Source organism: Megalobrama amblycephala, linkage group LG10, assembly GCF_018812025.1.
Source record: "Megalobrama amblycephala isolate DHTTF-2021 linkage group LG10, ASM1881202v1, whole genome shotgun sequence".
In the NCBI taxonomy this organism is placed as follows: Eukaryota; Metazoa; Chordata; class Actinopteri; order Cypriniformes; family Xenocyprididae; genus Megalobrama; species Megalobrama amblycephala.
Window position 1 is genome coordinate 20,844,164 of NC_063053.1, and position 27,403 is coordinate 20,871,566.

General features: G+C 36.4%; 2 protein-coding genes across 2 annotated transcripts in view; both read right to left on the reverse strand.

Moving 5' to 3' along the window:
- The window catches only part of rock2a (rho-associated, coiled-coil containing protein kinase 2a), a 49,901-nt gene extending 34,204 nt beyond the window's left edge, over nucleotides 1-15,697 (reverse strand). The window contains 1 exon segment of the mRNA XM_048205349.1: nucleotides 14,816-15,697. Coding sequence (XP_048061306.1) covers nucleotides 14,816-14,914 — 99 coding nt within the window. The 5' untranslated portion in view covers nucleotides 14,915-15,697.
- A 2,477-nt stretch (nucleotides 15,698-18,174) lies between these two features.
- lg10h2orf50 (linkage group 10 C2orf50 homolog) lies at nucleotides 18,175-20,953 on the reverse strand. Its single transcript, XM_048206108.1, has 3 exons — nucleotides 20,367-20,953; nucleotides 19,990-20,029; nucleotides 18,175-19,075 (listed from the first exon to the last, which is right to left on the reverse strand). The coding sequence occupies exons 1-3, from the start codon at nucleotides 20,597-20,599 to the stop codon at nucleotides 18,878-18,880; spliced, it is 471 nt and encodes a 156-aa protein (XP_048062065.1). The 5' UTR covers nucleotides 20,600-20,953; the 3' UTR covers nucleotides 18,175-18,877.
- Nucleotides 20,954-27,403: the final 6,450 nt, after the last annotated feature.

Below are 27,403 nucleotides of genomic sequence, written 5' to 3' on the forward strand. Positions count from 1 at the left end.
CAATATGATAATCTGAAGTCTGAACAACTGAGTCCAGGTTTTTCTGAAAAATTCTCTCAAAAATATGGGGAGAAAATAAAGATATATAAAATAAAATATTAAGGAAAGTGGAATATACAAAGTTCAATATTTCTAAAATTATTGCCCAGAAAAAAGGACACAATTCATTTAACACACCTAGCGACATCACATCATGTAAAATATTTGACAACATGCCCCAATACAAATGTGACAACTTGGTAAGTTCATTGGCGTGTTGTAGAATTGACATGTTGTTTTTGTAGAAATGAAAAATTGGTCGCATGCTAAACTACCTTTTGCTGTAATCCTCCCTCACCGTTGCACATCCTGTTGTATTTAGTCAAGAGCTGTTAAGGAAGTCAAAACACTTCAAAATGAACTGATGCTGATGCCAGTGTCTATATAAGAAGGTGGCAGATGGCTGATATAAAATCAATGTTTATACAAAATAAAGTTTTATGATAACAATTAACAAATGAGACACAACGTTGCACAATATTTACTCATAAAAAACATTTTCTCAAGTTTTTGTAGTTAATTTTGTTTATTTTAGAACAGACAAAAAGGGAACTACTTCTGTAAATCCACCAAGCATTTCTCAATGCAGATAATCTCAAAATGAAAAGAAAAAAAAAAAAAAAAAATAGGCTTTTTTAATCGGTCTGACAGACATGTCAATGTGTCATTATCACCACAGGCTTTTACAGTTTTTCACACTTGCTAAGTCTCATTTCCTGAAACCTGTAACACGTTTCTCAAAAAAATCAACACTAAAATCAAAACCTCAAAGCTTTATGACAAAATCAAAATTGCTTTATTCTGATTATTATGATTAATAAATGTATCAATTTAACAAAGTTATAAAATTGATATATAATGTTGATGCAGTTTTAAAAAGAACACGAGAAACCATGCGTTGCAGTGATTTTACCATGCTAAGGCAATTTCATGGACCTGGTCAACAACTATAGATGACAGAGAAAGTGTCAGAGGGCAAGATTTCTGTAACATTTAGACAGTGTTGGGAAAAGGTTTCCTGGTTGTTTTGACTGAGGGGGCGAGAGGAACAGCTGCTGTTCCCGAGTAAAAATGGACAAGGCCACTATCACACCACCTTATATGGCAGTGTTTCTCCTATCTGCCCACAGAGAGAGAAAGAGAGCAAATGAAAGGAGGGAGGGACCTGATAAGCTCTGGAAAGAATTAAAAAAAGAAGTCAAACTATATATTCACCTTCTCATTGGAGACACATACACAATACACATACAATACACAGTAAAACACCAGTGTAATGGTTTGCCTGTCTTAGAATCTGCAAGTGCAAACCATGTCAAAGCTTTTTCATGAATTAGATAGCTTAACTAGTTTACTCTGCATCTCTCTCATATAGGCATCCATTGACCAATGCAATGACAATTTAATCTGCTTCATTCCCACTTGATTTCAAAGTGACCTGTCAAAACAGACCATTCACATTCCTATCCGTCAAAGTCAGATTTGTTCTCCAAGCACCCTTAGGACAAAAACTACAAATGTTTTTTGTAACTCATACCTTTGAAGTGTAATTTGGTAATTGTCCAGCAAACTATTTGTATTTCTACTTGGGGTTTCTCTTGAAAGAAAAAAAACACAACTGTGGTTGCAAAAATAAAGTGTTCCACTCATCTATCAATCGATCTATCCTGTAGCGGCTATTTAGTGGATTAAAACGTACTGATGATGAATTGAACAGAGTGTTCCTGCTCCTCACTTTGGCTAATGAATGCACGCAGGCACAAATCGATGACAAGAGAAGTCCAGTATATCCACCTGTAAAAAACAATGAACGTTGCACTAAAACTTGCAAAGACTTGCAAAGAGAAGTGCCTATAAAGAGATGCTTAATGATCTCCCTGCAGTTTTTCGCCAAATCCACTAAAGCTTGTTGATTTTATTTTTTGAATATGAAGAAATTAAGACATAAATATTGCAATTTCACAGTTGTATTCTCTTATTTTCCTAATTACTTTATTATTTTATTTTACTGTGAAATATTACAATTCTTACAAAAATCAATTTTTTTTTATCACAAAACAAAAAATCATATAGCCATCTAGGAAAGCAATCACATAATGCAGTACAACCAGTTCAGTATAAAAAAAATAAAAAAATAAAATAAATGACGATGTTGATTAGTCCATTAAAGGGTTTGTTCACCCAAAAGACCTTCGTTAATCTTCGGAACACAAATTAAGATATTTTAGTTGAAATCCGATGGCTCAGTGAGGCCTCCATAGGGAGCAATGACACTTCCTCTCTCAAGATCCATAAAGGTACTAAAAACATATTTAAAATTGGTTCATGTGAGTACAGTGGTTCAATATTAATATTATAAAGTGACAAGAATATTTTTGGAGCACCAAAAAAAAAAGCAAAATAACGACTTATTCAGTGATGGCCGATTTCAAAACACTGCTTCAGGAAGATTCGGAGCACAAATGAATCAGTGTATCGAATCATGATTCAGATCGCGTGTCAAACTGCCAACAGCTGAAATCACGTGACTTTGGCGCTCTGAACAGCTGATTCAATACACTGATTTATTTGAGCTCCGATGCTTCCTGAACCAGTGTTTTGAAATTGGCCATCACTAAATAAGTCGTTATTTTGTTTTTTGTTTTGGTGCTCCAAAAATATTCTTGTCACTTTATAATATTAATATTTAACCACTGTACTCACATGAACTGATTTAAATATGTTTTTAGTACCTTTATGGATCTTGAGAGAGGAAGTGTCATTGCTCCCTATGGAGGCCTCACTGAGCCATCGGATTTCAACTAAAATATCTTCATTTGTGTTCAGAAGATTAACGAAGGTCTTACGGGTGTGGAACGGCATGAGGGTAAGTAATAAATGACAGAATTTTCATTTTTGGGTGAACTAACCCTTTAATAAACATGACAAATGGAAATTTATTAAAAAATTTAATATGTGAGAGTATTGCATTGTTAGATTAGAAATATTGTACATGCTAAAGTAATAGTACTCACACTAGGTGCTCTGAACCGTGCCCGAGTGCGTTTGACCCCCCCAAAGCCCGGTTCATTTGACAAGTGTGATCACTCCAAACCGTGCCCGGGCGCGGTTCATTTAGCCGGCCCTGGCCAGCTTGGAAGAGGTGGGCCAAAGCACGGTTCAGTTGGGCTCGAGCGCGGTTCGCATGCAGTGTGAGCGCTAACAGCTACTACTTTTGTGTGCGCTACCGTCATCATTACAACGGCAAACATCTTTATTACTACTTTGATAGAACGCTTTTTAATTAATGTAATTAATTAGAGTGTATTTGGGTTTATAACGGGTCTGATTCTCACCTTTGATGAACAAGAATTGTAGTTTGTGTGCGATTGTAGTGAAAATCGATGCACGTCTTAAATAACAATATATATTTTTTCCTGTTTTCTTGCATTCAAAAAGTTGCATCCTATATGACGTAAGTGTGCTTCGTCCCGGAACGTTAAGTGCAAAGTGAGTGCAGGCCAGCGAGGGAGTGGGGAGGGGGGACAAATCGTGCTCGGGCTCGGTTCAAGGCAACCATACCAAGTGTGAGTACACCCTAAGTCCTCTCACCTGAAGATCGCTATTTGTATGCATTTCTGCCTATATAGATTTCCAATTATGAGGTTTCATTACAGTTATGATGCCACCTTAGAAGACAGCAGCCTATGTAGGCACTAGACAGAAAGGTGACTCACAAGGTTTTCACTGCAGAGAGATCCAGTAACTCCTAAAAAAAATTATTCATTATTTATGGAAAGTGATAAGAGCTATTTTAACCATTAAACAGCTGCTTATCAACAATTTAATGCTGGATTACAGGAGTCAGCAGAGGCCCCGTCCCTAAGATTCAGAGATCAGAATGCAAAGTACACAGGCTTGATAGAAATGTGATGATAGGTCACTCCTTTTTAAGACACCTAACACACACACCTAATGCAGCAGGCTCCTTTCTGAAGAGCAGTGGTTTTCCAGTGCAATAAAGAACATGAATCATATCCGATTCCCAAGAAACTGTAAACTCAACAGCAAGAAGTTGGTCTGCATCACTTACCAGCCCTGACAGATTGCTGAAGCGTGTTCAACAGCATTCTTCATTAGATAGTCAGACGTTTTAATTAGCCTAATTTGCTATTGCCACTAGTCCAGTTAAAACGCGTCTCATACTTGAACGCACACAGAGACAAGATTAAGTGAACACACAGAGTGCGTGCCACAAGCACAATATTTCAGTGGAAACATCTGTTCAGAAATCACACTGATAACAATCAAAGTCAAAATGGGAAACAGCTTGTGAAATTTAATAAACAATCAATAAACCATTTAATAAACGATTCAATAAACCAGTTCAGACAACGGTTACCTCAATCATCTACAAAATATACATACATGACAGTTAAGAAATTATGCTTTTATTCAGCAAGGATGCATTAAATTGATCAGAAGAGACAGTAAAGACTTTATGTTACAAAAGCTTTCTATTTCAATCAATTGCTGTTCTTTTGAACTTTTTATTAAATCAAAGAAACCTGAAAAAACATATCAGACTTATCACCAAAAAAAAAAAAAATCTGTTTTCAACATTGATAATAAAAATAAATGTTTCTTGAGCACCAAATCTGCATATTAGGATGATTTCTGAAGGATCATGTGACACTGAAGACTGGAGTAATGACTAGCTTTGCATCAAAGAATAGAAAAATATTAATAATATTTTCCTGTTAAATATTACCATTTACTGTTCTTACTCTATTTTTGATTAAATGCAGCCTGTGAGCATAAGAGACTTTTCAAAAGAAAAGAAAAGAAAAAAAAAAATCTTACCGACCCAAAATTTTTAACAGTTTTTGAAAACAATTGAATAATTATATAATAAAGGTTTTCTCTCAACACTGCTAGAAAGAGGTCTTCAAAACACACACCCCCTGAAGATGACACATCTCACGTCCACCACGGCAATCAGATCAGAAACTTAATGACAACGCACAACAAGGGTGTGGAACTTCTCAGCAGCACAATACCATGCCATAAAAAAACATAAACAAATAACGCTGTGGTCCTAAAAAACATGAAACCAGAGAGAGAGAGAGAAAACAAGGTTCAGTCTGGACTACACTGTGCATCTTGCTGTCTGGTTGTGAAGCTCTGCATTAAATACATCTTGCTCCGAAGCACCATTTCCCCTTAAATCACTTCTGAAACCACTGCTGGGCAGTTTTCGATGTGGTTGATGCATTCTGGTGTTATATACCAACAGGTCGGGTATAAAGAAACCACACTGGCCAAACCCTTCATTTCAGTCACCATTTCTGTTCTAGGAAGGAGGTGTCCAGAGAGATATTTTGACAACCCAATATTTTCACAGAAACCATATTTCAGAAACTAGAACAAGTTGTTTTTAATTAAAAAATTAGTTCACCCAAAGATTAAAATTCTGTCATCATTTACTCATCCTTATATTGTTCCAAACCAAAAAGAATTTCTCTGGGCCAGTCTTAATGAAAGTGAAAAAGTTCAAAAAGTTCAAAAAGCATCCAAAATCATCATAAAATTAATAAAAAATGTGGTCCATATGAGTGGATCATACATTTAAGATTTTTTTGGTACAACTGTGTAATGAAAAGACCAAAATAAGTTGTCAGTGAGTCAAAAAACTTATCAAAAAGCAGATCAGCTGATTCGATTTGTGTGCACTATCCCTTTAAATGTTTTATAATAGTAAAATTACACCACATGTTACAATATCATGTGTCAGAGAAACCTGATCATTCTTGAGACTAGTTTCGGATCTAAAAAGAGAAACTTCAAGGAGGATGAATCCCTCTTCCGGAGACATATTTCCATTTGCCTCCAGACACACACACACACACACACACAACAGAAGCAGAACTTCTCTGATTCTCCTGCAAAACAGTAGCACCTGCTGATGGCGTTGACAAAAGCAATACGATATCTAGCTCAACCAATACAAGACACAAAATGTTTACAAGCATGTGGGGAGGCCTCATCAGCAAAGTATCCAATGAAATTCCATACCTAGCATACAGGGGAAATCACAGGACAGGTATGGATGTTAGCCCCATGAAATCACATCTCCTACTGCAGAACAGATCCTCTCCTGATGAGATTAAACCTGCTGCGGACTGATAAGATCCAACAATGACAGCAAACAATAACAGCATCAGGGTCCAGCTGGACTCCTGCTTTTCCCAGATGTTCCTGGATAAACTTTACAAACACAACAGCTTTCACAGGAGTGTGTGCTTGTGTCACAGCGATGAGCCGCCATCTGTACTATATCCGTACTATAGCTCTGTTTTTGCTTCGGTGTGGAAGACGTGCCAGGGGTAACGCTACTGTAAGGTACAGGAGGTGAGATCAGTTAGACATAGATACAGTTACAGTAATAGTGAGGATTCAGAGATGTCTTTCTGTTTCAGACTGGAGGTGCCTGGTTTGCTTTTTAAAAGAATATGTTGTTCTAAACCTACGCTACCATTCAAATGCTTGGGGTTGGTAAACTTTTTTTAATGCTCACCAAAGTAAAAACAATAATACTGTGAAAAATATATATTACAATTTAAAAGAACTATTTTCTATTTCAATATATTTTTAAATGTCATTTATTCCTGTGATGGCAAAGCTGAATTTTCAGCATCATTACTCCAGTCTTCAGTGTCACAGAAATCATCCTAATAAACTGATTTGGTGCTCAAGAAACATCTAATTTTATTATCAATATTAAAAAAAAGAGTTGCCACCTTAATATTTTGGTGGAAACTGTGATACATTTTTCAGGATCACCATTTAATGCATCCTTGCTGAAGTAAAGTATTAATATTTATCTCTTAAAAAAAGATAACTGACACCCAAACTTTTTTTTTTTTTTTTTAATATGCATGGAAAAGATCTATGTGAACATTCATCAAAATATGTCTTCTTTTTTTTGAACAGGAAGTTATGGGTGTGTTTCTTCAACTATGGTACTTTTGGTCGTGTGAACACACAACAAAAAAAACTCTAAACCACACTTGTCATGCTCTATAGTTTTAGTTTGTATCACGGGACAATTCTGTCATTTTTGTAATGAAAATTCCAAAAACAATTTAATTTTTAGTTTTCACCACAACTCATACTCATGCATTGTGTTCAATAGCATTTTGTGGTGGAAATGACAGTGATGGAAATGACATTTTGGAATAAAATGGTGCAATAAAATAAATTAGCATTGTCAATATGAATCCTAAAAGCAATATTGTCAAACCTTCTGCATAATTATTCGGCAGAAATACAGCTAAAATGACAGAAGGATGCACAATAAAAAAATAATTGTTTCATCACAAGTGATATTTACTTTGATTTCTCTTGATTTTCTTCACACGTCGTGTCTCATATTTCATCTGAAGCTCTTTAAGCTGACACTGTTGTAAACAAGTACACTAATTTTTGATAAAACTTTATTAGAGTTAGAGTTTGAAAGATGTAAAGACCGATAAAACGTTACACAAAATCTAAACATTATTATGGAATTAAAATGTTAGGGCATGATAAAGAAAAGCTTTTAACATGATCTTTATAACAAAAAGAAAAATCTATAAATATCTTGAAATGTAATCAATCCCTGGGACATTTCCAAACTTGAGAAATTTTAATTAAAGGGAATGTTCATACAAAAAATTGCTTATATTCAAGTTTTGAGTTACAAAACACAGGTCTAATGTGCATGTGCGGAACAAAAGTGGAATTTGCACAGTGTGGTCAGCATCTCCTATCCACTGTAACCACACAAAGACACACAAGCAGATGCTATCCACACACCTCAAGGAAAGAAGGGAACAGAGATAAGGCCCATCAACATTCCAGCCTACAGCGTGACCGCCGGTTATCTTAGCTCAGGGTTACAAACTAAGTGTCTAAAAAAACACCCCGCAACTGAAACATTCCACTTTGACCCAATCCAAAATGACACGAGACCTGGTTTCTAGGAATAAAGAATAGCAGTCTGGTTTTACAGTTAACCCAGGACTGTGTGTGCTACAATTATTTTGTAAGTGTTGCCTCTCTGACAGCCACTAAATAAATGACAGACGGGTTATTCATTAACCTTCTCTCCTGAGCCTGACCTTTGCCCTTTCTCTCAGACCACACTGCCACCTGGCTATCTTAAAGAAGCAATTTTAACTGTACAATAGAACCAGCTTAATAATCATCCACCATGCTGCTGTATGAAATATCATTTGTTAAAACATGCAAGAGTTAAATTGTGGCAAACCTTCAAGTGAGTATTAGTTTATCTATCTAGAGATAAGTGGGTCTGTTTAACTGGTGACTGTTTTGACCGATTCTCGTTCATGCACAAGTTTATTTTTATTTTTTTACTTTATCATTTTTATTTCCAGTGAAATTACATACTTCACTCTAGTGACATGCTGGACTTCTCCAATCAGTTTGTCAGCATAAACCCCGCCCTTTCTGTACAATCCACTGCAAGCTTGCATTCAGATCTGCCTCCATCCAATCAACAACGATGAATAGAACAAAGACCTCACCCTACGTTTGTTTTTCTTTTCGATAATCCTTTACCCTTGAATCCATTACACTACATCACAATACAGAATAAAAGATCTGTCGCTACTTCCGTAACATTGAGACTTCAAATTATCAGCATGAGCCGATAGATATTTCTGTTTGTCTGATAAGTGTCATCTAATTAAAATGCAAATGCTATCACACTTTTTCATACATTGCCGCATTTCAGTAAATATGCATTTATATCATTTAAACAAGTCTTTGAAAGTCTTTGAAGTTTAAATCCTTGATTTCAAACTGCACTGCGCTATATCAAAGTCTCTATAGACCCCTTAATCGCCTACGTCACTGTGATGTCACCATTCTAGCTGGAGGCAAAACATAAATAAGAACTAATAGCAGGCACGCTAAAAGTTTGAGGTTTTGACTTTAAAATGTCGTCTTGTTGTGTTTTTGGCTGCCAGAATAGAAGGAACAGGACTTTTGGTTCAAAACTAAAGTTTTACCAGATCCCGGCAGACATTCCTTCACAGAAATCAAAAAGATAATTGTGGTTGAAAGCAATATGGCGTACAGACTGGACGGAGACGATCATAAATAATGCTCGTGTTTGCAGTGCACACTTCATATCAGGTAAAATAATCGATGCATATGTAATGGTGTGTTGGTTTTATCTAGTACAAATCAGCAAGTTTCTGTTTATAGGTGAAAAGTCGCCAACCTTCAGCGCACTAGCTAGCTTAAATGTTAAACAAACATACAGCGATAGATGTGTGTGCCATCCTTTGAATGGTCTCTTAAAATAATCCACATTGCTAGCCATAATCATAGTTAGCCCAGCGTTAGGTTACATTAGACAATAAGCCTTGACAAAATTCCCCGAACCACCCGAAAGTAATTCATATGTTGTCTAGGAAATATCCAAAACTTAAGTTAATTTACAAAAATAGCTGTCACGGTCCCGCACAGAGTCAGTGACTGTACATATTCGGACAGTTCTGAACCTTCTTCTGCATCTATGTTTAATAAATCCCTCCTAAAACATGCTAGCTTACATTTGTCAACATTGAGTCCAGCATCTCTTTTTGCCTCCAGCTAAGCCCCGCCCACCAGGAAACATTGCAATGTTTACAAACTTTTAAGGGGTCTATAAGGAAAGTCATTTCGCTCAGCGGCCATCTTTGAAACACAGCTCCACGAGAGGCTTCAGTCATGCAAGTACATCTATCTCTGAGTGGGCAAACAGCAAATTCTCCAAAGCTCCACCAAGTTTATGAATACATTTCATATTTGAAATCACTAATGAAATCTGACAACTGTTTCATACATTTTTTTTTTTCTAAACGCTCATCATGACAAAAAATTGAGCTGTATTTGGATGAACCAGCCAATCCGCATGCGCAGTCCTATGAGTGTATATAACATACTGATATTCTGACTGCAATCAAGTTGATTCAAGAAGTTTTGGAGCCATCATTTGGGAGCAGGTTTGTGGGACTGAAGTTCATGGTGAAAATGAGCCAAAGTGGCACTATTACAATGTAATAATCACAGTAAAAAAGGAGGTTTAGCTTACAATAGGGAGACTCCATTCAGGATTTTTGCAGCCGATACTGACAACCGATTTCTTGTCATCATGATCGGTTGATACCGATCCCAATCATTCAAGTTTAATATAAGTGATATGTAAGCTCTGTTGACTGTCACAGTTTAACCCTTGCACCCATTTTTAATGATTTCACATGATTTCAAGTGGCATACTTAAAAATAATGGCTTATAACTCTACAGAATCAAGGCATCATCAAGTACATGGTCTCATTTGATAGAAAATGTTTCAAAATTTAAAGAAAATATATTTTGATTATGTTTGAAGATTCTTATGTTACAACACTGCTGAGAAACCCCCAGAACAAGTGATACAATTTACTGATTTAGTTTGTTATTATTCATGCTGACCATTAGAAAGTATATATGGCAGGTCATAAAATCAAGTTTGGGCTTGTTCACAATCATGTGAACTGCATTCTGGGCCAAATTTTGAGTTGATATCTCACAGCAATTAATAGTTATGGCATTTGAAACCAAGTCCAAAAACATGTGATCTGAGTGTTTTACTGAACATAAGATCTAGCATGTGAAAATGCCACAAAGCATAAAAATATTTATAATTACATAGAATACGTAACAAGTAACAGGATCCTGTTTGAGGAGTGATGATCTTGCAGCACTGTTTCTATGGCGCCTGGTAAATCAAGACCTGTCGATCCAATCCAAGTGTGCTCCAGCTGTAAATCAGTGTCTGATTGATTGGTCTCGACACATCGCTCCTACCCACCATACCCCAGAACCAATTTCCATTGGTTGAACTTTCAAATGATGTTGGAAAACAACAAATCCCGGAAGTCCTATAGCTCAGTCACTCAGTGAGGATTTTTTTAAGATCTATCCATCATGTTACATCGTGTGTTTGTCTCATTTGAATCGAGACAAGTTGCTCTAAATAAAGATGTGTGATTTACTACATAAACATTTTATGTTTCACAAAGTTACAAAACAGAATGTGGCGCAAAAGCCTCATCTGTATACTGTTTACATGCACATCGGCAGCAACTTTTTATGGTTTTACGTCATCAAATTGCGATCGGTTCGTGAGATTACAAATTAAATTTAGTGATTGCCGAACGAGTCGAATATGAGTATCGGCCGACACCAATCAGATCAGAGCATCCATAGATTACACCATAAATATGAAAAAGTGCCTTGGGAACAGTGTTGTCAAAAGTACTGACCATTATACCAAGTCTGTACTGAAATTTTAAAAATATGATGCTTTGAGCGCTGTTGATGAGCGGACTCGTAAACACCTCTGACCCCCTTTGTGTTGACGCGCTCATCAGATGTGTTTGTGATTGGCTACAATGATCAACACTTCAAAAACATGTTGTAAATAATAGACATCAATGACGCTCTTCACAGAGCGTTTACACTAATGCACAGAGGAGCTTTCGATAGCACTGATTTCGAATGCTCCCGCTTTCAAAATGCTTTCAAATTCAAACACTTCCATGTGCTTTCAAACATTCTCATGCGTTGATCATTGTAGCCAATCACAGGCATATCTGATGAGTGCATGAACACATAGGCCAATCGGAGGTGTTTATGAGTCTGCTCAACAACAGAGCTCGAAGCGTCACATTTTTAAAATCTCAGTACCGAATTATCGTGGTCGGTACTTTTGACAACACTACTTTGGAACCATACCTGGAAAATTCCTGATGGATTCACTTGGCAGCACTACGCCAAACACGCACAGACTGGCCAAAGCGGGTATAATCTCAGGCTGAAATGCTTGTTTTAAAGGCCTGAAATCAATCGCATTATGCTGGATAACTGACAGTAATCAGCTTGAGCTAGAATTAATGACAAGTTAAAGAGTTCATGAGGGGGTGAGAGCAAAAAGAGAGAAAGAAGAAACAAAAATATCTGTGCGATGTGTTTTCTAGAAGCATCTCCTTACAGCTAAACACTCTCACACAGAGCTATCTCCTGCCCTGAGCTAAACCAGAGAGGGACTTGAGCTATAAATGGCAGAGAGAAAGACAGAAAGAGAGAGAGAGAGAGAGAGAGAGAGTGAGGCCTGTTCACTCCCACTCACTGCTTCCCACTTCTCCTCTGCTCATCTCCTCCTCAGGAAACACACACACATTCTTCAGCTGTGGAGAAACTCTGTCACCAACACTCACAGAATGGACAGCACACACACACCTCCTTGATAAACACACACCGATTCCCTCAGAAAAAATGACCCATATCTTTCTCTCAGACAGCTTCTCAGAGTTTAGACCAAACTCTGGCCCAGATACGGTGAGTCAAATCATGCTTCATCAAGCATCTGCTGAGTTTTGTTTGGTTTTGGACCAGATTAACTTTAATCAGTCAAACAGATCTGACATGCCATTTTACATACAGTTTACACATGCGAGAACATCCAGTACCAAAAGAACAGCCTCCCGACTGCCTCATATGAATCACTTCACTTACTATGAGCAGTCAGTTTTACACCAACTTGATGCATCTGCTATGATGTTCAAACATGCATACGTATGCTTAAAGCTAATTTAATTTTTTTTTAAGGTTAAAATACTTTCTTTTATGCATGCAAATAGATTCTCTTATCCAAAATAATAAGTAAGCTATTAGAAGGTTGGTTTCCCTGAACAGGGAACACTGTTGTGCTATCAAATCGTGACTAGTTTATGCATCGCAACCAGCCCAACACTATCTGTTGGTCCAACCAATGGTTGATGAGCAGGAGTGTCTTTTTCTTTTCTGTGTGTCTGTTTGGCATCAGCAAACAACCAGTATGTTTTGGTCCAACATATATATATATATATATATATATATATATATATATATATATATATATATATATATATATATATATATATATATATATATACACACTTTTTTCTTTTTTTTGTGTGTGAATTGATTATGCTACCATTCAGTAGTATAATATGAATGGCTGGTAATTTTATTTTATTTTATTATTTTTTTTAAAGAAATCTCTTACCTAGGCAGCATTTATTTGACCAGAAATACAGTAAAACTGTGAAATATTATTCACATTTAAAATGACTGTTTTCTATTTTCATATATTTTAAAATGTAATTTATGACAAAGCTAAATTTTCAGCATCATTACTCCAGTCTTCAGTTTCACATGATCCTTCAGAAATCATTCTAATATGCTGACTTGGTGCTCAAGAAACAATTCTTATCAAGTTTGAAACCATTTTGCTGCTTAATATTTTTGCGTAAACCGAAACATTTTTTTCAGGGTTCTTTTATGAATAGAAAGTTCAAATTAGACCATTTATTTGAACTCTTCTGCCACTTATAAATGTCTTTACTGTCACTTTTGATCAATTTAATGTCCTTGCTGAATAAAAGTATTAATTTCTTTCAAAAACATATTACTACCCCCAAAATGTTTGTGCGCATATATATATAAATAAGTCTTCATATATATATATATATATATATATATATATATATATATATATATATATATATATATATATATATATATATATATGAAGACTTCTAAGTGCAAGCTCGTATGTTTAGGTTCAGTAATTCCACTTTAATGGCAATTAATACGCCATTTTCATTCCCATTAAAGTGAAATAACTGAACATAAACATACAAGCTTGATAAAAATGCTTATTTTAGAAGAAAATTTCAGACGGCACTTCAAGGCTTTTGCATTTGAAGTCTTCATATATATATATATATATATATATATATATATATATATATATATATATATATATATATATATATATATATATATATATATACATGTAACACTCTAACAGTGTCAGTCATTGAAATAAAAATATTAGTAAAGCATTACAATTGACTTCTGTTGTTTGCAAATAAAGAACCTTTTTTGAATAATTTTCATTAACAGAACATGTATAATTTGTTTATAATGTAAAAGTACTTTTCTGTATAATAATGTCCCCAAAAGGAGGCAATACTTTTCGGCAAAAGCTAAATCAGAAATAAACCTACTGACAGGCTCGCCAGATATTATCATTTGGCACCAACTGTTCTGATGCTTAGTCGAGCTGTATATGTGCCCACAAACACACACACACACACACACAACAGACATCTATCAGTTGACAAAAACCCATTCGATTTGGAAAGATTAGATCAACCATTGAATATCCCTGCTCTCCAAATTTATGTCCAATACCTTCACCTGCAGGCCAGTTAATAGCAGAGTCTACTTCCAGAACCAAACAACCCTTCAACAGCAGGAAGGGGGAATTACGAAATTGTCATGTTGCAGGCCAACAATATTACTATATTTGGAGCGAGGCAACAGATGAACTCAGAACTTGACGCAGCAGAGTTATTCAAATATGGCAAGTGTACATGAGAATAGTTTTATACGCGGAGACTGGGACTTGAGGTTACCCGCAAGTAGCTGACAAGGAAAGTAGGAAGTGGGGGCGATGTTTGTGTACGAATGCCGAGCATATTAAAAGAGACATCAACGTGCACCCTGAGCTTCCTCACTCTTCATTGTAACGCTCATTTCTGCAATGCATCATCGCGGTTAAGCTGTTCGCGTGCTATTTCTTTTCCCCCTTCGTGTCACTAGGAAACGGATCTTCGAGGCGCATTAAGTATTGATGAAAAATGACGGTGAACTTACCAGCAAACTTTCCAAGTTGATCGCAGACCGCGGCTCTTTGATCATGGCTTCCAGTTGTCTCAGCCGGTTTTCCATCCTTCTCTCCGCTCCTAGCGACATTTTTACCTTGTCCTGGCGCCAGTATGAGCAATGAAGAGCGATCTGCACAACTTTTCTGGTTCACATAAAGATATAAGATCTTCTTTCAAGTTGTCGAGCAGCGGGCCTAGACAGCCTCCGACTCGCCGCCCTCCAAAAAGTACCCCGGGCTTGTCCAGAATAAAGCAAGAAAAAAAAAAAATAATCCAATGGGAACAACTGAGGCTTTCCAAACTTCCCCCTCAAAACAATCTATTAAGTGGTTACTTTAAACAACTGAGAGAGATCAAACTTCCCATCCTTTCATGCGAGCGTACCGTCAATGGCGCGATAAAGTTTTAATTTTGAGAGGATTCAGCAGCAGGGCGTTTTCTGGGCGCCCCTCTCCTCTCCTCCCCGCCTCTCTCCTCCCTCCCCTCGTCTCCTCTCCCCCTCTCCCGGGCGCTCAGGACTGGCTGAGCCTGACTTCAAATCTTCTCCAGTTCATAAACAACGCTGCTGTTGTTCAAAGGCGAGCATCTGTTGGAGTCGACCAGACCAAAAACTCCAACGCATTCCTGCAACACACTTAACTGCGACGTGAAACGGAACCAGTGCGTTTAATGTTCAGCCTACTATATTTCTGATAAAGTTAATTATTTTAAGTTACTCCCAAGCGCTTTCCTAAAGCGTCTCCGCATGTCGCCAGTGGATTAGGTCGCTCGTGCCAGTTCCGCGGATCGGTTCCTCGGTATTCCAGCAGGTAGCTCGAGCCTCGAGTTCGTTTTTCTGACATCCACTAGCGATGTCCGATCCGTGAGCGAATCGTTCCTTTGACTCGGATCTTTTAAATGAATCATTCGATCCGACTCACAAGAACGATTCGCATGGACGGTTCTCAAATGAGCTATTAATGAATTCATTTAAGTTTTAAATTACCGAATTAAAAGGTAAACATTAAAACGTGCCTAAATATAGCTTTATATAAAGATTTTACAGTATGCAATATGCCATGGTAGGATATCAAGGACCACGTGATGGCGCAATTGCGTCATGGCGTGAAAGAATAGCTGAATCGTTTTTGTATACGATTCTTTGGAATGAGTTGTTCAAAAGAGCCGCTCCGCTGAAACGAATCCATCACCAACGTCGACGATAACAGCAGTCTTTACCCATAAGCCCCTATTGTATCTGTCTCGCCCACGAAGCAGCACACGGGAGAAATGCAAATATCCTCCGGCGGTTATCATTCTCACACCCACCACCTATTACAGAGGAATCACAGTTCATGTCACTCGGCTTTTAGTCGCCTTGTTTTCTTCAACATAATTTCTAAACAATGAGTGTGAATAAAGTTTATGCTGTTATAATCGTCAGTTTGAACAAAAGTATTTTTAAGTAGGCCCTAGGCCAACAAAATGTGAGATGACTGAACACACGATGTTGAAACCCACAATGAATCATGTTGCTGCAAAGTGATGTACATTTTAGTTAATACATTAAAATTTAGGCCTTTTATTTATTCTGTGAATATGAGAAAGAATTGCATAGGGTAGCCGAATTCTGGTTTCAAATTAAATTAACATGCATTGTTGGTCTACATTACTGGCCTAATGGTTTATTCACAAAATGAGTTATTCATAATAACCCTCTTTCTAGCAAAATGGTAGAGTCCTTTATGAGTTTTGTCTCAAATTATATTTAAATGTTAAAAATTCAAATTAAATTAATAAGCTATTAAATTAAATATAGTTTTAAAGTAGCGCGAGAGAACACTGAAGAAGCATAACTTCCCAATGAAAGGGTGCAAGCGACAGCGACCTCTTTTCGGTGCAACTACATGAAGTAAATGTTCACTTGTTGATATTGTTTGAGAGCAAATTCTTCCACTAGAGGGCGCGTTTTATCTCTAATGGCACATACATAAGAAATAACCTGACTGTACTAATATTTCCTGATATGTATTTGGTCTCACAAGCATGATTAAACCCACCCCCTGTTTTCTGCATGCATATAACCTCCCTCATATTTCAACCCAGTTACAATTATTACACATCAAATTAAATAAAAATAAAAGTTTAAACTGTTTGGAGCTGCAGTGACCTGGCCCGTGTCATTTCCCAATCCCATTTCCACCCCTCTTTCTCTCAAAATTCAATGGAAAAAAATAAAAAATAAATTATATATATATATATATATATATATATATATATATATATATATATATATATATATATATATATATATATATATATATATACAGTCCAAAAGTTTGGAACCACTAAGATTTTTAATGTTTTTAAAAGAAGTTTCGTCTGCTCACCAAGGCTACATTTATTTAATTAAAAATACACTAAAAAACAGCAATATTGTGAAATATTATTACAATTTAAAATAAATGTGTACTATTTAAATATATTTGACAAAGTAATTTATTCCTGTGATGCAAAGCTGAATTTTCAGCATCATTACTCCAGTCTTCAGTGTCACATGATCCTTCAGAAATCATTCTAATATGCTGATTTGCTGCTCAATAAACATTTATGATTATTTTCAATGTTGAAAACAGTTGTGTACTTTTTTTTTCAGGATTCCTTGATGAATAGAAAGTTCAAAAGAACAGCATTTATCTGAAATACAAAGCTTCTGTAGCATTATACACTACCGTTCAAAAGTTTGGGGTCAGTAAGAATTTTTATTTTTATTTTTTTGAAAAGAAATTAAAGAAATGAATACTTTTATTCAGCAAGGATGCATTAAATCAATCAAAAGTGGCAGTAAAGACATTTATAATGTTACAAAAGATTAGATTTCAGATAAACACTGTTCTTTTGAACTTTCTATTCATCAAATAATCCTGAAAAAAATATTGTACACAAATATTTTATACAATTGTACACATTAAATGTTTCTTGAGCAGCAGATCAGCATATTAGAATGATTTCTGAAGGATCATGTGACACTGAAGACTGGAGTAATGATGCTGAAAATTCAGCTTTGCCATCAAAGGAATAAATTACTTTGTGAAATATATTCAAATAGAAAACAGTTATTTTAAATTGTAATAATATTTCACAATATTACTGTTTTTACTGTATTTTTAATTAAATAAATGTAGCCTTGGTGAGCAGACGAAACTTCTTTTAAAAACATTAAAAATCTTAGTGGTTCCAAACTTTTGGACTGTAATATGTATATATATATATATATATATATATATATATATATATATATATATATATATGAATGTATTATGGAATCTATTTAGACTGTACATTCAGAGCCAAAAAGAAGCACACATATCTGTTTAAAAGGAGAAAAACTTTATTGGGATATAATTTGGCAAGCTTTTTAAAAACATTATAAATGTAATAGGTCTTGGCAAAATATTCCAGTTCTATTCCTCCTAATGTTTCATGGATAAAATGTCTCAATTGGCTAGGGTTATATGTAAACTTAACTTTGAAGAATTAACTAACACATCTAATCACTCTTTTCACTTAAGATGCAAACAAATCTTTCAAAAACGAACCCTTTCAACAAGTACAGAAAAATATACCAGAGAGCTCTGATAAAATAGTTTTAATTCAAATCTGTAACTAATCTGTTCCATGTATACGCTGAAGAGTACCTGTGTTCATCTTAAAAAATTAATATGCAAATAGTCTATTCTAAAAAAACAGGGTCATCTTTACTGCCTCCACCTGCATATTACAGTACTCTGAAAGATGTGTATTAATGTCAACACAAGATCTAATATAAAAACAAAAGCTCTCAATACACTGCCAAAACATACAGCAAAGACACACACACACATACACAGATTGGCAGCGGGGATTTGGGCTGTCCAGAGGAAAAAAAATACATCCAAAAAACAATCTGTTACCCACTGAACACTCTCGAGTTAAAAGATAGAAGCAAGATCCAAAGGGAACGTCTCTAAGAGAACAAATCTCTGCTAATACACTAGAGAGTGTTTTTAACACATCCTGTGCATGTTAAACCTCAGCAGGGTTGCATCTCTGGATTCCTTTTGGCCTTGCGGTGGTTCGCTGTCAAGATTAGCAGGTTGTCCAGGCGAATCATCTCCTTGCCCAGCTCAGTGTACAGGCCGCTGCCGATCATTTGGTTACTAGTGTTTGGGACTCTATCTGAATATAAAGACACAGAGCTGGGGAGAGGAGTTTCTGTACGCTGATGACCCTGTGAGAGTGACAAGGGTAATACAACAAATTAACAGCAACAACATTTAGGCCTAGTAATGCGGCTTTATGTCCATCCAATAAAAATAATATATTTAATATACAAAATATTAAATGCTTTGTAAAGCACCTTGAGAATGAGAATGGGCTGAAAGCACTATAAATGAATGTATTTTCATCATTATTGTGATTATCAGTAGTAGTAACCATATGAATTGCATATGGCTAGCCACTTGAACATTAAGCTTCATACAAAACAAGCCTGTTATATTCGACCTTCATCTCATTTTAATGATATTTCTCAAAAGTATTTGGTTTGGTTCTTTTGTAAAACGGTTCTTTTTTAATTATCAACATGAGTGCACAAAGTAACAATTTATAAGAAAGTGCAATAACTTTTTCTACATTGAGATGCAAATACTTTTAATACATATTATAAATGATACTGTTCAAAAGTTTGAGGTCAGTATGATGTTTAATATTTTTGAAAGTCTCTTATGCTCACCAAAGCTGCATTTTTTTTTTTTTTTAAATACAGTAAAACAGTTATGTGCTGATTTGGTGTTCAGAAAATGTTTCTTATTAATGTTGAAAACATTGTGCTGCATAATAGCCTACATTTGTGGGAAAAGTCCAGGATTTTTTAATGGATAAAAAGTTTAAAAGAACACATTTTTTTTTAAAATAGAAATCATCTGTAACATAAATGTTTATACTGTCCTATTAGATCAATTTAATGCATCCTATTAATTGATCCAGCCTATTTTTTTTTTTTTTCTTCTAAAAAATCTTACTGACTCCCAACTTTTGAAAACTAGAGTAAATTATATTCACATTTTAACAATATTCTAAGAAGACTTATCAGCAACAGATAGGTTGTTGGCAAAGAGCATCACTGATAAGAGGGATTCTTACCAGCTGGTCAAAGTTCATCAGGAAACTCCAGTTCTTCTCCCTGTTATAAAACAATCATGAAGCATTTACAACGCGATATTCTCCAGACGATACGATGCAATAAATTATTTAGACGCGAAACCGTCATCATTTTATTAAATGATGGAGGTTCTGTGTACAGTAACCACGGCTGTATATTTAGTTGGTAAAGAGGATGAGTAACCGTAACGCACACCGTCCAGGGGGCGCTTGGTCAACCACAATCCATCCCGTATCAAATAACGGGTCAAACAATGGCACATTTAAGAGGGGAACGAAAAGATTAGTAACTTAACTCCAGGGAAAGTGAGTAACAAACAGTTAACTCCACTGAAAGTGCATTAAATTCTCTTTCTTACCATTCTTTCATACCGGTTCGCTCCGCGCGCACAAACTCTTTCCAAACCTGGTCTTGCTTTACCGGATCTCGGGTATCATCGTCTTGCGCCGGTGTCTCACCGGTGTTCCGTGTCCTGCTCACTGAATGCCTGAACACTGAGACCGAGGACTGAGAGGCGAGAGGACCATTGGGTCGGTCCGGTAAACGGTACCCAGCCGAAGTGGCGCGCCGCATGTTTTCTTTTCTATCCATCACACCCCTTGAGCTCGTCAATCAAAAACAAATATATTTTAAGCCACTGCAAGGTTCATTTAACCTATTTAGAAACTTGACTTAAAATGGTGACACAATGTAAGTGATTTTCTTTATAGAAATCCGCTCTGTCTTGCTCTGAGGTGGATGGACGTGTCGCGCGCGCCAGTTTCAGCAATCACAACACGAGGGCTGCTGCTGCTGCTGCGCCCGGTTGCGCGGAGATTCGCTCTTGTTTACCCGGGACGTTTCCCCGGGAGACAACAGGGCGATGCTGGGATACCCTCTCAACGCTTTTGTTAATTCACGAGGAGGCGAGACATCCGCTGCGGCAATGAGAGCAAATGAGCATAACAAAAGACTGATAGGTTGGTAACATAACAGTGCATGTACTGTAGGCTAGGCCTATAAAAGAGCACTGCTATTAAGCCAGAACTTCAAATAAGAACATTTAAGGGAAAAACACATTGTTATACCATTATATAACATCCTCAATTACATGCGGCAAACAATAGTCTAACCTGATGAAGTTTGTGGCAGTAGTTAATTCATCCAAAGCTGCAGTTTTGGACAGGTAACTGCATATGAGAACAAACATGTAGGCCTTATTATTGAAAATGTATGACTTTAGAGAAGATTCATTTGCACTGAGGTTAGATACGAGTGATTTTTAAAATCTTTTTTTTTTCAAACAAAAATGAATTGTTTCATTGTGACATTTGACCTCTAATTGAGAGGTTACTAGATCACAATCCTACTCTATTAAAGGGTTAGTTCACCCAAAAATGAAAATACTGTTATTAATTACTCACCCTCATGTCGTTCCACCCCCGTAAGACCTTCGTTCATCTTCAGAATACAAATTAAGATATTTTTGATGAAATCCAAGAAGTATATGACTCTTCAATAGACAGCAATATATTCACCACTTTCAAGGTCCAGAAAGCTACTAAAGACATCGTTAAAACCGTCAACGTGACTGCAGTGGTTCAACCTTAAATTTATGAAGCGACGAGAATACTTTTGTGCACAAAAACAAAACAAAAATAACAACTTTATTCAACAATATCTTCTCTTCTTGTCATTCTCCTACACTGTTTACATTCAGCACTTCCAGGTTCTACATCAGAACGCAGACTCATTATTGGCCGGCTCCTGCGTCATCATCACACGCATGCGTCGTGCTGCTCACGTGATCAGCTTTGACCAATACTGAGCCGGCATTCGGACGTAAACACAGAAGCCTTCACTGTGCTTACTGCATCACCTGTGTAAGGATAATGACAGGGAAGAGAAGAGATTGTTGAATATTTAATATTTGATATTTTTGTTTTGTTTTTGTGCGCAAAATATATTCTCGTCTCTTCATAACATTAAAGGTTGAACCACTGCAGTCACGTCGACTGTTTTGAAGGTGCCATCGAACGTTTTTTTACTAAATGTAATATAAGTCTAAGGTGTCCCCTGAATGTGTCTGTGAAGTTTTAGCTCAAAATACCCCATAGATTTTTTTTAATTCATTTTTTTAACTGCCTATTTTGGGGCATAATTAGAAATGCACCGATTCAGGTTGCGGCCCCTTTAAATGCTCATGCTCCCCGCCCATGGAGCTCGCGCTTGCCTTAAACAGTGCATAAACAAAGTTTGCACTGCTAATATAACCCTCAAAATGGATCTTTACAAAGTGTTCGTCATGCATACTGCATGCATGCGTCGGATTATGTGAGTATTGTATACTGTTATATTGTTTACATTTGATTCTGAATGAGTTTGAGGCTATATGCTCCGTGGCTAACGGCTAATGCTATACTGTTAGAGAGATTTATAAAGAATGAAGTTGTGTTTATGCATTATACAGACTGCAAGTGTTTAATAATGAAAATAACGAAAGCTCTTGTATCCGTGAATACAGTAATAAATGATGGCAACTTTAACAACATTTAACAGTACATTAGCAACATGCTAACGAAACATTTAGAAAGACTTTTTACAGACATTTAAAAAATATCATGTAATCATGGATCATGTCAGTTATTATTGCTCCATCTGCCATTTTTCGCCATTGTCCTTGCTTGCTTACCTAGTCTGATGATTCAGCTGTGCACATCCAGACGTCTTGCCCTTGTGTAATGCTTTGAACATGAGCTGGCATATGCAAATATTGGGGGCGTACATATTAATGATCCCGACTGTTACGTAACAGTCGGTGTTATGTTGAGATTCGCCTGTTCTTCTGAGGTCTTTTAAACAAATGAGATTTATATAAGAAGGAGGAAACAATGGAGTTTGAGACTCACTGTATGTCATTTCCATGTACTGAACTCTTGTTATTTAACTATGCCAAGATAAATTCAATTTTTAATTCTAGGGCACCTTTAACAATGTCTTTAGTACCTTTTTGGACCATGAAAGTGTTGATTATAATGCTGCCTATGGACAAGTCATATACCTCCAGATTTCATAAATAAAATATCTTAATTTGTGTTCTGAAGATGAACGAAGGTCTTACAGGTTTGGCACAACATGAGGGTGAGTAATCAATGACAGATTATTATTATTTTTTTTTTTTTTGGGTGAACTAAACTTTTAACATAAAATAAGCCTATGTCTTTAACCTGTAGGGTAATTATTGTTAACTAAAACCTAAACCATAAAAACAATTTAATTAATTGAAATAAACATTAATGGAAATAAAATATAAAAACTTAAACTTGTTTTATTTCAGCTATTGTGATACATATATACTATACAAACTATACAGCTATTCATTGTTGTATAGTTTAAAGCAAAAAATGCTGGGTTTTCAACCCAAATTTCAGGCAAATATGGACAAACCCAACCACTGGTTTAAAATTTTAATTAAAAAAAAAACCCACTGGGTTAAAAATTTAATTAAAAATTTTAATCCAATGGTTGGGTTGGTTTCATATTTGACCCAAATAATGCTCACAGCACACAGTCATGTTACTTATAGATTAAGTTTATGCTATAGTTTTTATACAAAGTCACCTGACCTGAGATTATTGACCAGCCTAGACCCAAAAATGGACCTACAAAGTACAGACATAGTTCCTGAAAAATATTATAAATGTATTAAAAATATTTTCAGTAATACGGAATGTTTCTTTAATATTATTGGAGCTGTCTGTTTGGATGACTATGAAGTCTTTGACTGTTTTTTCTTGTTCTCCTGTAGCCCTCAAGGGGGCAGTATACTCCAGATTTTTCTTGCCAACTTATAAGCAGCAGGTTAATCACAAAGAGGTAAATGAAAGAGAGAGAGGAAAGTAAAAAGAACAATTTAAGCATAATTTTAATTTTGAGTCCATAATTAAATGCTATGAGTTTAACAGTTTCTCCTGACATATTCTTAGAGAGCAATTTCTGCATTTCTCTTTCTCGGCTGTGGGCTGAACCGAGTTCACATAACATGTCACGGCATTAAATAATTTAGCTGAGTCCAGTAAAGCCTGTGATTCACTGTGACAGTACTTCTGACTTCAGCTTTTGGGGTGCAGATGATATTGTACCTGCATGTCAGACAGGTCCGGTTCTGCACACCTAATGGAAATGAGAGAGTCCACATCAGATAGAGAACATCACATTGGGCAGGACTTGAATAATACAGATCTTTACCATATATCTGGTAATTTATCTAATTCAGTAAAAGGAATGTCCAACTTTGTGTCATAGCAGTATAGCCAGCATGAGCAGCCCATCTGAATTCATTTGAAGAGTGTTGTTTTCTCTGCTGCTTGACTCAATGGAACTGAATCTTAATATGATTGGGTTTACACAGTGCTGTCATGTGCATTTATTAGTAAAAAAACAAACACAAATACATGCAAATTCATGCAAACACAAACAGTGGATTTAGAAGAAATTAGACACTGAATTCAGAATGCATATCACACAATTACAAAACGCACCACAAAAAGTAACTTGATAATAGATGATATATGATGTATAAGATTAGAAATATTGTAATTTAATATCTGAAACTGTCAGACAGATTAAGTTATTCATAGAAAATGAGTTTTAATCTACAAGTTTTTAATGTTTTGACCTTTTGCTTTGAAGTGTAATACTGATATATTCTCAGCATCTCATAACCATTATCGAAAATGTTATAGGTACCCCAGGCATGTCAGATGGTCACACCCACAGCAGGGGGAGATGTCCGTACGTTTCAGGTTTTAAACATCCTACCAACCTCCATATTGATTTGCAAGAGCCTGGTGGGGTGCTATCGTCTTCGCCCATTTTAAGCAAGGCTTACTCATCACCCCCAACCAATTACTGCCTTTCACCATGAACGCATTTAATGAAACGATTAGAGGCAATTTTTCCTATGGATAGATATCCGATTCCTGACGCACGACGCCCACACACTCATTCCCATCAGCCTCACTCAAGGTGACAAAATTGTTGGAAAAGGTGAAGAGCAAGAGAGTGAGTGAGGGAGATGAAATCCCTCCCTGAATGGTACACGACTATTTCAGGATGGTTTTACCAATCAAAAACTGTTATTTCTTTAATTCAAACTGGCAGATCCACAGTTCTATCAGGGCTTTGCTTCTCTGATCTGGTCTTTCGAGACTGCTAATTAACTTAGGAAGAGTTTATCCCTATTTCCTCAAAGGACCTCCTACACATTGACAAAGTGACTTTATTTTTATCAGATGGTGAGAAAACATCATGTTAATGCCCACTGTATCAGACCAGGGTATGTGTGAGAGGCAGCGAGACAGAAAAATCTGCATAAAAAGGCAGGCAAACAGGTATATGGAGTGTGTGCATGATCTATAAGTGAGTCAGTTTGTGTGTGTGTGTGTGTGTGTGTGTGTGTGTGTGTGTGTGTGTGTGTGTGTGTGTGTGTGTGTGTACAGACTTAAATATATATGCCTAAGAAATGTTCACTGGCATGAGAAATTGCATGTGGGTGTTTAGAGGGAGATGTGTTTTTTTTTTTTTTTTGGTATCATTATCATTAATATCTCAGAAATTTTAATTAAACATTACACTGTGTCCCAGGGCAACACCTGACATAAACAGTCCTACATATAACCACATTTTAATGAACTGTATATGCCTGAATGATCTTAAGAAAAACTTTATTCATATATTCTACTTCAGTGTTTCTTTTCATTAAATCATCTATACTTATAAATCTGATATGTACTATTAAATACACCAAAATTACGTGTGTGCATTTGATTGTGTGTTATTCTCCCGCAGGTTGTTTTCCTCCAGTGTGATTACATCTGACAGCAATCAGTCATCCTGTCGATTAAATTACACTAGCTACAACAATCAGTGAATTATAGAGATGTAAAACTCAACAAAAGGTGCAGTGTCACTTTTTGCTGTAAAATGCAAACATAAAACAGAAAAGATAATGGAAACTCTCGACTGAAAGGTCCAGTTTACCAATACAGTTTAAGTGATCTTAAAGAGATAGTTCACCCAAAAGTGAAAATTATCATTTACTCACCCTCAAGCCATCCTAGGTGTATATTACTATCTTCTACCAAGCTTTATAATGGTAGTGAGTGTTGTATTTTGAAGCCCAAAAAGTGCATCCATCCATCATAAAAGTAATCCATAAGGCTCCAGGGGATTAATCTGAAGCGATGGGTTTTTGTAAGAAAAATATGTGAAGTTCACAACGTAATTTCGGGAGGAGTGAACCCATCTAATCTTTAAATTAGTGAAACTCAAACATAATCTCAAGAGGAGGGAACCCTAATCTTTCAATTACATCCAGAGCATATAAGCAGCTACTCACCCTGCTCTGGCATCAGTTGTTTCGATATCCCTCCACCTCCCCAACTCCACCACATAAATTAAGCATCTCATCTATCGTACTCCTCTTTCATGCAATAGTAGTCCCTGGGGGGTATATCCAAGCTCGAGTTGAAGCTGCTTCCTCGAGCCCCTCCACAGCGGACAGCAAGCCAAATACGCTTAACCTTATTAGCTTAAAGATTTTATGAGGAAACGAACTCGTGAACCATATTTAAAACTTTATACATTTAGATGATCGATGATACATTTCATCTAACAGATATACAGTGGGTACGGAAAGTATTCAGACCCCCTTACATTTTTTCACTCTGTTATATTGCAGCCATTTGCTAAAATCATTTAAGTTCATTTTTTTTCCTCATTAATGTACACAGAGCACCCCATATTGACAGAAAAACACAAAATTGTTGACATTTTTGCAGATTTATTAAAAAAGAAAAACTGAAATATCACATGGTCCTAAGTATTCAGACCCTTTGCTCAGTATTTAGTAGAAGCACCCTTTTGATCTAATAGAGCCATGAGTCTTTTTGGGAAAGATGCAACAAGTTTTTCACACCTGGATTTGGGGATACTCTGCCATTCCTCCTTGCAGATCCTCTCCAGTTCTGTCAGGTTGGATGGCAAACGTTGGTGGACAGACATTTTTAGGTCTCTCCAGAGATGCTCAGTTGGGTTTAAGTCAGGGCTCTGGCTGGGCCTTAAAGAACAGTCACGGAGTTGTTGTGAAGCCACTCCTTTGTTATTTTAGCTGTGTGCTTAGGGTCATTGTCTTGTTGGAAGGTAAACCTTCAGCCCAGTCTGAGGTCCTGAGCACTCTGGAGAAGGTTTTCGTCCAGGATATCCCTGTACTTGGCCACATTCATCTTTCCCTCGATTGCAACCAGTCGTCCTGTCCCTGCAACTGAAAAACACCCTCACAGCATGGTGCTGCCACCACCATGCTTCACTGTTGGGACTGTATTGGACAGGTGATGAGCAGTGCCTGGTTTTCTC